Consider the following 11,198-nt stretch of genomic DNA (forward strand, 5'->3'; position numbering starts at 1 on the left):
GACCTATCATCGAACCTTGAAAAGAGATAGAATAAGAAACAGTGGATACACAAAGCATTACCCATTGAATCCATTTTTCTGAGAACCCCATTGTCATCATGCGATAGCGAAGATAGTCCCAATTTACTCTGTCGTATGCTTTACTTATATCCAGCTTTAGGGCCACCTCACCAACTTGACCGATATGCTTTCTTTTCATAAAATGCAATAACTCAAATGCCACCATTACATTGTCTGTTATACTTCGACCAGGGACAAATGCCGACTGTTCCTCCGTAATGATTTCTAGGAGAATTTTCTGCAACCTATTTGCTAGAACTTTAGCAATTATCTTATAAAGCACATTGCATAATGCAATTGGCCTGAGGTCTGCAGGGGTCTCCACATTGTCTTTTTTCGGTATTAACACTATGGTGGTATCATTTACTCCCGGCGAAAAACTGATCTCTGTTAACCACTGCTTGCAACACTTGAATACTTCTTTCCCAAGTAGCTGCCAGAAGTTCTGAAAGAAGGCCGGATTAAGTCCATCCGGGCCGCTAGCCTTATCTAGGTATATTGCTAGTTCGTGAAAATGTGTTAGCTCCACGAGAAAATGGTATGACAAACTCTTCTTGGAATCTATTTGATCCGGAATTATGAAAGTCACAATCTTGCATATTGTCTGTTCTTTTGTTTCTTTGAATTTGAAGAGAGAGTTTTAATTCTTATCTATCATATTTTACACTGAGACTTATAATTTTCTATTTTTTTTCTCATTTTTGGGTGTTTTCAATTTCAGATATCAATATTTTATCGTCAAAATATTTGAGATAACTTGCGTGTCATTCAGTTAGATAATAAGATTTATTAAATAAATAAACTATTTCTTCAAATACTCTATTTTATACGATTTATTTATGAATAAATAACTACTTTGTCAAAAAAAAAATTTATGTTACATATGTGTTTCATAGTGATGCACAATTTAAAAATGAATACAAATAAGTTAATCTCATTAAACTTTTAATTGAATCTCTAAAATTAATGTCTTCATCCCTTTAAAACCCCTTAGAACATAAGCTAAGTTATTCTTTTTTTTTTCTTTTTAGTCAGGAAGTTGTTGAACGCATTTATTTAAATTATATATATTTTCTTGTTGAAGTGTAAAGTAAAAAAGCAATTTAATATTAATAATTTCACCGAAGAGAAAGTAGAGTCATTTTCAACCCTCACGGAAAAAAAAGGTTACAATATTCTCATTTTACTTGTTTGTTGACAGATACATACATAGATACATACATACATACACAAACCCTATATTATATCTATCCGTCATCTCCCCCAAATCCGTCTTGAATCTCCATGGAATCACTCATCAACAACTCCTCATCCACCACTCAATTTCAATCTGATGAACTCATCACCATCGATCCTCTCGACCTCAAATTCCCTCGTATTTTTTATTTATCTTTTCTCTACTTATACTACTTCAATTTTGCTACTTTTTATTCAAAAATTAGGGCTTTTGTGTTTATTTAGCTTCTTTTTTTAATTATTTACTAATTGGGTTTTGTTTATTTGCTTGCTTGCTTGTTGTTGAATTGTTAGTTGAGTTGAAGAAGCAGATCACTTGCTCATTTCAGTTGTCTAATAAGAGTGATCATCATGTTGCTTTTAAGGTATTTATCTTGCATATATGTAATGCTGTTTGCGTAATTGTATGGTCTATCATTTATTCGCTGATTGTTCTTAAATTTTTTTGACTCCCTGCTAATTCTGATTTCGTCAATTTTGATTTTGCGTTGAGAATAGTGATATTCTGACTAAGTGAAGACTTGTGTATTTAGATTATGAGATAGTTTTAGGATGAAAATTATTATTCCCTCCATCCCAAACTGAATGAGCCACTTCTTTTTGCACACATTTCAATGCTCTCAGTAGAAGTTGCTCGTTCGTTTTTGGGACAGGGGAGTATATATATAGTAGTAAATAGTAATGTTTTTCAGTAAAAATGATAACTTTGGCCAATTGTAGGTTCAACAAGACAGTATCTGTAGGTCTCGAGTAGAAGTAGATAAATAGAGCTGAGTTATCCTTTATTCTTATTTTCAGTAACATGTGGGTTTGATTTAGATTTCACAGTGAGCTATAGAAGCAAAATAAAATGAAGATGATCCGATATGCAGTATGTTACCTTGTCCTTGTTTGAGATAAGTATGCAAGTTTCTGAGTGTATACATTTGTACGTAACATTGACAATAACTATGAAGTGAAAAAAATCTAAAAAGGCAATTGAAGAAACTATATAGTCTGTATTTTAGTTAAGCTGTGCCAATCCCTCTATTAGTTAAGCCGTAGTTAGCCTTTGTTTATATTCAGTAACAGAGCCTCTCATTCAACAACATGCAAATGCAATATATTTCCGTTTTATCAAATAAAGACTAGTGAAGTTAACTTCTTTCCAAAAAAAGCCTTCACAATTGATTTCTAAATTAAAATATTTTGGAGTTCTTAATTTTGTCTTCTTTTCTGCATATTTGAATTTTTTAAGCCTGAGATAATTTATTGTTTCTCTATTTGCAGGTAAAGACAACTAATCCGAAGAAGTACTCTGTACGGCCCAACAATGGTATTGTCTTACCTCGCTCACAAAGCAATGTAACAGGTATTCTTATTTCATTTTTTAGTCCTCACATTTTAATAAAATATATAGATTACCTTTTTTAGGTTAGTTGTAATTAACCCTGCAAATTGGTCCAGTTACAATGCAAGCTCTGAGAGAAGCACCCCAAGACATGCAATGCAATGACAAGTTTCTTGTCCAGTGCGTTGCAGCGCCCCCTGGTGCCACGGTAAAAGATATTACCCCAGATATGGTGAGAATCGATAGAGTTTAGAGATTCTTTTTCTGCATCATTTGTTTTTTCTTTGTTATTGTTGAGACTTAGAAAGTTAAATTTTTCTAACTTTGTGGATACCTTTTCAAATCTCTATGCATAAGTTCAATAAAGAGACGGGAAACCATGTCGAGGAGAGCAAATTAAGAGTGTCTTATGTTCATCCCCGTAGACCGCCTTCACCTGTGCGAGAAGAGTCCGAGGAGGAGACATCTGAAAATACTACTGCTGTGAGTTCCTTAAGTTTTACTTTGTTCAGGATGAAAACAATTGTTTCTTTTTGTGGTGTTCCTGAGTGATCATTTATGGTCAGATGTTTGAGTAATACCTCCTAATTGCTTCTCACAGGTTACTAGAGGATCTTCTGAGCACCAAAATACCGCGTCCAAGGTATATTTATATAGTATATTGGTCAAACACGTATTAGCACTGAGAATTAGAAACAATCTGCTTTATCATGTATAGTGTTGTGTTAGCAAAAGGTGCATGCTAACCTCAAATAGAAAAATGCATTTGCACAACAGACTGCACAACATAACATGGAAACTTTTGTTGCTGTAACAAGCACAATGGACATGCCACTATCTCATAAAGGCCTGCCTTCGCACCTGGTTGTTACATTAAAGTTCCCATTATTAAGGTTGGATTACGTTGGGATTTTAAAGCACCCCAATCAGCGTGTTACCACCCTCCACTTCATTGAATTGGCATGGGCATGGTCTTTTTTGGCCTTTTCATAACAATTACTTGATTTTTATGTGGCTGTAGTGTATAGTGTGGTTTTACTCTTGTTACTTCTATTTGTTTGCTCAACATGTGCCTTTTCTTAGTTGAACAAAAACAGAACTTCAGTATATCAGTTGGGAAGCAGTGATGGACTTTTGGACTACTAGTACATATTCAGTAATCGGATTCGTGATTAGTTACAAAATATTTCATTTCAAATCCAAGTTATATATGCTAAGTGTAACTGGTTAAAAATGTAACTGGTTAAAAATTGGAGCTTTGAGAGGTAGGCACTAGAGATTGTTAAACAAAAATGTATCTTAGAAAGCACAAGTGCATAACACATATTTAGAAAATAAAAGAAATGCATAATTCATCATAATGATAACTACATGTGGGAACTTATAATGTTGGTACTTGGTATAAATAAAATAGTTCTTGGATAATGATTTCACAAAAAAAAAATTACTGTTTATAAAATTATAAATGACAACTTTAGGATAAAAGTATTTGTTAATTTGTAAATAACAATCTTATATTGTCTTCATGATTTGTACCCTTCTATAAATCTAGAAATTTTAATGTTTTAAAGCTTCACTTTTCATCATTCTTCAAAATGTGTAAAATTATGCATTTCTCTACATTCCTGAAATATTCTTTCTTTGAAGTTCCACTTTCCTTGTAACTAGATATAAGGCCTGGTTGGAAGAAATCTGTCTTTGTGCTGCACTGTTTTATTTATATTTTTAATACCCAACATGAGCCTACAACTTCTGTTTTTTAAAAAATTAATTATAGATGCCATGTGACTTGTGCTAGCATATGCCGTGTTTGAGTATTTAACCCTCGTATGCCAGTCTCTTTCTTTTACCTATGTATCCTATATCAATTGGCTTGAGCAAATCATGTTCAACCACTAGATACTTCTTTACGATATTTGTTCACCTTGGCACACATCATGTGTTGATTTTTTTGTTTTTGCTCTTATAACCTACATTCTCTATGAACCTAGACCTACAATGCCCTTACGGCCGTACCTGCCAATTTTTTTGTGGTACTTAAAGTGATGAGTTGTTTTGCATTATTTCAGGCCAAAGATATTATGGCAACACTTACCAAGGAAAAGGAGTCCATAATTCAAGAGAATAAAAGGCTTAAAGTTGAACTGGTGAGAGAATTTTATTATCTCCTCTTATATTTCTTTAATGCTTGCTACAATATGCAAAATTATTCAGGTCAATGTCATCGTCTTCTTTTCTTTCGGTCCCTCACAATTAGTCGTCAAGTTAGTCTTGAAAGAACCTGTTAAACTGAATAGGGATTTGAATTGAAAGAAGACTCGCTTTTGTAGACGTTGGCCTGATTTCAGTACTGCACAAATTCTTCCAATGCTGACTTGACTTTAAAAAAATATGGGAAGTAAAAGAGAATTCCTACAATAGCTAGAAAGTGTTGTGTATTTTATTTAGGACTTATAACATGGAGAAATAATAATATTTTAAAATTAAGAAGGGGAAAGTACAAGAGCCTGACGAGTCTGCCTAGAGCTCCTAGCTCGCCAAGCTTAAAACTTATGGCTTCGATGATGTTTCTTCCACGAACCTACTTGTGATGCAGTGACTTGAGAGTTTCTCACCAAGCTTAATCTTGAACCAAATGCCCCTTGAGAGTTTATCTGGACTTGAAGTTCAGGAGCTAAAGGCATTTATTGATGGTGGGGTGGTTCTATTTTTTATGTTGAATTTTCATTAGTTTAGAATTAAGAATATTTAGTTCTAAACAGATGCGGATGTGGCACTAGTTTGAGGTAGTCGTACGTTATCAAGACTGGAGATTAGGCACAGAGGAAGAAAAGATGTTGAACATAGTGTGGTTTTCTCTGGAGCAGTTGGGGCCCTATATATGTCTCTTTTCATTTAAAAACCAATATATTATTGGAAATAAAATTTCTTAAGTAGTAGTAATATTATTGGTAATAATATTATTGGAGATTCTTCCACTAAAGGTCGTTCATGGTTTTATTGGTGGAGAATTTTTAAATCAAATAGAGTTTAGGTACTGGAATGGGCATCTATATGTATCATTAGTATAAATTTCATATAGAGGATGTTTGGAAGACAGAATATATCGCTGTGTTTTTTTTGGTATATCTGTCTATCTCTGACTTTGATTATTGACGACAGAGGTTATGTTATTTTTTACAAGGATTATATTCAGAAGTGTATAAAAATCAAGATTTTTGTAAAATTGTCAATCATTTAAACCAACCGCCCTAGATTTTGTCGGACTGTTTCACCATGAACAGATGATCGATGGACTAATCGGAGGTCATCAATGGATCATAGTATCTTCTCAGGCATTATACTAAATGTGTTCCTGTTTACATTGTTTGTTTATCCTTTCACTTAATTGAATAGGATTGCTCAAAGTTTATCAGTGGGGGTTGCAAGTCAAATTATTCTTATAGCATTCAATCGTAATTCTTTTTATACATTTAATTAATTTTCAATTTGAATCGTAGCATTATAATATGGAATGTGGATGTGCTGCCCTAGTTTACTGAAACATTGTGCTCTTTTAACTCAGGAACTTTTGAAGAAAAGGCCAAGAAGAAATAGTGGGGGTGGACTTTCAATCCGTTATGTGTTGCTTATTGCTGTACTTGGCATTCTGCTAGGGTATTATATGAGGAAGTCATGACCTGCCTGGGATGTCTAAGTTCGAATTATTACTTGTAACTGTTACCGAGATTATGATGTGTGCATGAGGAAGGTAATTTAGTTCATCACATTCTATGGGGTGGTCTTGGAAATTTAAAAGCATGTTAGAGTCAGGAGCAAGGTTGATTTGTTAAACATGTAGGAAACGTTTTCAGTTGTCTGCTGTTTTATTATTTTGTACTAATAGATTGACATTCCCCAGTCTCTTGTTTAAGTTTGAGATTGAAATCATGTTACATAGTACTATATGTTTGTGTAGACTTTAAATTCTTGCTCTTGCAACGTTTTGGGAAATAAAATACTTTCAACTCAAGTATAGAGTTGTCCAGTATATGACAAAATACTCCCAGTCTCAAGTCGAGGATTCGATTTTTGTATACCCCGTCGCTCATTCTGAACTTGTGTTTGGCTGGCAGAAATGAAATTAGGTGAGTATTAAATAAAATTTGTATTATTTTGGGGGTTGATATTCATAATCTTATTTACTCCATGAATTTGTAAATGACTGTACATTAATACTTTCTACTGATTTTCTATGCAAGCTTCATAGAATGAAAAAATCGCACTTCAATTTTCTTTCACCTTCAACATTTACCGCGTTTCATTTTGTTAAAAATCTTGTGTTTCACTTGTATTTTATTTCTTCCAACCAAACCAAAAGTTAGAGCATGATCAAAAAATTCAGGCGTGAATCCTTAAAAATTTTCGAAAACGTATGTTGTGCGGTTGTAAAATCATATTAAATCGATATTTTCACAAATTCTTGCAAAGGACTTTCGGTTCCTTTATACAAAAGCTGAGATTTAAAGCAATTTTGTATTGACCCGGTGATGAGAAGTGTATTTTGTATTGACCTGGTGAGATTGAGAAAATGTATTTTGTATTGACCTGGTGATCAATCTCCCCACATCCAAGACCCATAACTTCAGTGTCTCCCTGTTCCAGACACAACGATGCCCGAAGCTGAATACACTATTTTTAATTGGGGAGTTTATCACGAAACTCGGCTCAACTAGAAAAATTTGACTCTCTTATTTATCAAACAAATGAAATAGTTAATACCACTATTCAAGCATATTTTCTTATTAAAAAATATTCGGGTTTTTTTAGTTAAGTATTTAACTCGATCTGAATTACAAATCTACCCTTTTTCACATTTTATACGTACAATTATTTTAATATATTTTACTATGTCATAAGTAGTAGTTGAAATATAATGAATACATAAACTAAATTAAAATCCACCAATGAGATGGTAGAATCAAATGAATACATAAAGTTTGAAGCTAGAAGTTGGTTAACCACATTAGCATGACCTAATTGCTTGCGAACAATTATGGTGCTGTTTGATTAGTATAATGACTTTCAAGTCAATAACTTTGGTTTTACTTTTAAGTACTATTAAAACATTGTTGTCGTGGTAGCAATCAGGCAACTAAACATTTAAACGCAAAAAAAAATAAAAAAGATATACGTAGTAAATATAGCTAAACACGTTTACAATACCAATATTAAAAAACACTTCGATGTCGGCTGAGGTAGGGGGGGATGTTGAAAGAACTTTATTACTACTGAATTGTTCAAGTTTGGCATTATTTTTTAAGTACAGTTTAAAATAACGTAATTTCGAGGTTTTTACTTATCAAGTCCACACTGTAGGCTAGGCGTCATTGAAAACGAATATATTATAAATATATTTTAGTACCCCCTCAAATGCATGTCGTGATGGTATCATGCCATGGTACTCATTTATCTTATTTTTCAATATTATTCTTTAAACAATTGTAAATTTAATCATGAATCGCTGTTTAGTAAATTTTGCAATCAAAATTTGTTTAATAAGTACATTTTCGCACTAAATTATGAATTACCCCCGCGGTGTCGCTACAACAACATTGTACCCGGACCAACATTACTTTTGTACATACATGAATATAATTTCGTTTAGTACAGTAGTACGAGTATATTAAAAAAGATAGTGATATATGTACACCCTAATTGAAGATTGCTCACTCTAAATCAATTACTTCACTATAATATTCTTATTTATTTTCCTTTCATTCTAACTCTTTGTCATTTCATTTATTATGTTGCTCCAATATGGTGTCTGCATTTTAATTAACATTTTAATCACTATTATTATAACTTATTATTAATATAAATATCCTGAATTATTTGTATGTGAATCCGACAATTATTAATAAGGATATGGATCTATGAATATCCTGGATTATTTGTACGTGAATCCGACAATTATTAATAAGGATATGGATATATGCATAGATCCATATCCGAATTATTTGTTTAACAACCTAAACTTGTATGATTGTACTAGTATATTACTTCCTCCCTATCTCTCATTTCTTTGCATTCTGAAAAAGGTGTACGCCACGCTTTTAAGTCGCATATAAAGTATAGTTGTATAACTTCTTTTTAAAATTTTATTTTTTTGTATAAAAATTTAAACATTGAATTTTTATTTAAAATCATAAAATTGTAAAAAGTAAGTTATTCAATTATATTTTTTATGCACCTTAAAAATTCGTGTCTGACACCCTCTCTGTAAAGAAACGAGGAGAACGGAGAAAGCAGCTTTTTAACATATAATATAAAATGAAATAAAAGGTATATTTAAGAGAATTAATATAAATATAAATTAGAAAATTAAAAATTAAAAATAAACATAAAAAAATTGTATGATAAAAGACAAAAAGATATACAGGAATGACATATGTGAATATAGCAGCAAAAACTTCAAAATAAGTATTCCCTCCGTCCCTCCCAAATGTTTATATTTGGGTTGTGCACAGAGTTTAATAAAAATGATAAAGTAGTGGATCAAAGTTAAAAATGTGATTAAAGTAATGGGACCGATTAATATTATATGTATAAAGTGGGTATAATAGAGAGAAGTAGTGGATGTAGTTATTTTAAAAAATTATAAAAAATTTACTATTTTTCGAAAATTTTGAAATATAAACAATTGGAAGAAATATCCTAATAAGGAAAGTGTAAATAAATGGGAGGGACAAAAAAAGTACTTATTAAACACTTAAAATTAGTTTTGCAATATTAAAAAATAGGATATGTAATAATCAATTTGGGGTGTGCATATATCACCCTCCTTAAAAAAAACAATGGTTAGTGTAAAATACAAGGGAAAGTTTGGAAACTAACCAAACAAAAGGAAAGCTCCCCACGATTTCCAAACCATCCCCCGGATGACTCACTAACCAGCTGTACGAAAATTGACGGACAAGTTTATTTATCTTAGGTGGGCCAATTTCAACGTGGCCACGTCAGATATGACGCGACAACTAGTGTCATTGCCCCCCAATGCTGTCATAAAAGTCACTATTCCACGTGTAGACCCGGTCATGCGTGTGGAACCCGCTTTTTGTTAGGCACTTGTTTTTCTTTCCTTCACCTGTCTTATAATTGGCGGGTGTCTTCCGTAATTTTCCTAATTACGTTATTTTAATTTCGACGATATGTATATATATATACTAGGGGGTCATGATTAAATAAAAATAACTTTTAAAATAAAAACTATAAATTAATATAAGTCAATAAATCAATTTAAGCTAATGGCACTCCTATATGTCCCACACATAATTAAATTGCACACTATCACAGAGAATCTCAACTTTTCCCCTTCACTTGTAATTTGATTTCTTTCGTCAAACGGTAATTTTTTTCTATAATCACACTTCACTATATTTTCTCCATCTCCCAACAATCAATTTGCATATCATATGTGATATATTTCGACGTGATTTAAAAAAAATATTTTAGTTTCTAGTTTTGATTATGAAGGAGTTTCGATTGTAGTAGATCCTATATATCAGGGTGTTTTACGGAATTTTTCAAACTTTCCGCGCGTTAATTTAATTTCGACAATATGTATGTACAAATGGTTTTTCTATCGTGTTTATATATATATATATATACACGTAATAAACGCAAAAATTTATAAATTCTGATAATGTTGATTGGTGTATTTTTGTGTATACAGGGGTCCACCACTATTAAAAAGAGGGAACCAATCGAAAAAGAAGTAACAAATCTAAATGACTTAAATTTACAAATTTTCATGCTTATTATGCGTACATGATCATCTGATATAAAATTCGATTTACAAATACGATTTATTTAGTGTGTGTCATTTAACAATAATTATTTGATGAGTTGAATAATTTTACGCTGAACGCGGCCTTTTTTCTCTTTCCTATTTGAAACGATTTTGAAATAACAATTTTACGATGAATACCTAGCTTTTTAAAAATCAATTTCTTTCTCAAACTCAGTTCCCCATTAACATTCTTTGTGAGAACTTAAAATTCGAATATATCATATGTTTCTTAACACAAGAAAGTCAATTAGTGTTAGTATGTGTGCCCTAAAAACAACACTATAATGTTTTAATTTAAGATATTTGAATTATTAATGTTTATGTTTTACCGATTATTCCCTTTATAATTTATTATGTCTTAATTTACTACGATATAGATGTTAAATTAATAAATGTCCTTGGAATATGAAATGAAATCTATATCTCTAAGTATGTGACTTTGAAATGAAATTATGAGAATACTGTCAATATTTCCAAAGGTCCTTTGTCGCATATCATTATTAAGGGATAATAACAATGCATTAAGACTGGTGTGTTTGTTGACGGATGATCACATCTCGTTGATCATAGGTATAGTGATATTAAAGTAAAAAACACAGGCAGATGTAAATGTAAATGATGTTGGACATACCCAATATGATATTTTACATGTTTGTTGTGTCATAAATAATTCTCACTGTGATAATGATGTAATGGTCCTTAGACTTTAAATCATTATATTTTTATACGAGAATTAATATA

General features: G+C 31.8%; 1 protein-coding gene across 1 annotated transcript; it reads left to right on the top strand.

Annotated features, from left to right (window-relative positions):
• The first annotated feature begins 1,241 nt into the window (after nucleotides 1–1,241).
• On the top strand, nucleotides 1,242–6,571 carry LOC141720787 (vesicle-associated protein 1-2-like). The gene is made up of 8 exons (XM_074523404.1): nucleotides 1,242–1,435; nucleotides 1,591–1,661; nucleotides 2,566–2,647; nucleotides 2,743–2,858; nucleotides 2,984–3,109; nucleotides 3,228–3,269; nucleotides 4,696–4,773; nucleotides 6,192–6,571. Exons 1-8 carry the CDS (start codon nucleotides 1,345–1,347, stop codon nucleotides 6,303–6,305), a joined length of 720 nt encoding a protein of 239 aa, XP_074379505.1. The 5' UTR covers nucleotides 1,242–1,344; the 3' UTR covers nucleotides 6,306–6,571.
• Nucleotides 6,572–11,198: the final 4,627 nt, after the last annotated feature.

The sequence above is a fragment of the Apium graveolens genome, chromosome 4 (assembly GCF_009905375.1).
Source record: "Apium graveolens cultivar Ventura chromosome 4, ASM990537v1, whole genome shotgun sequence".
Lineage (NCBI taxonomy): Eukaryota > Viridiplantae > Streptophyta > Magnoliopsida > Apiales > Apiaceae > Apium > Apium graveolens.

Excerpts from the sequence above, each read along its gene's own strand:
- LOC141720787 (XM_074523404.1), top strand. The coding sequence starts at position 1,345 with ATGGAATCACTCATCAACAACTCCTCATCCACCACTCAATTTCAATCT. Across the intron at positions 1,436-1,590 it reads TCTCGACCTCAAATTCCCTC|TTGAGTTGAAGAAGCAGATC; the intron begins GTATTTTTTATT and ends TTGAATTGTTAG. Across the intron at positions 3,270-4,695 it reads ACCAAAATACCGCGTCCAAG|GCCAAAGATATTATGGCAAC; the intron begins GTATATTTATAT and ends GCATTATTTCAG.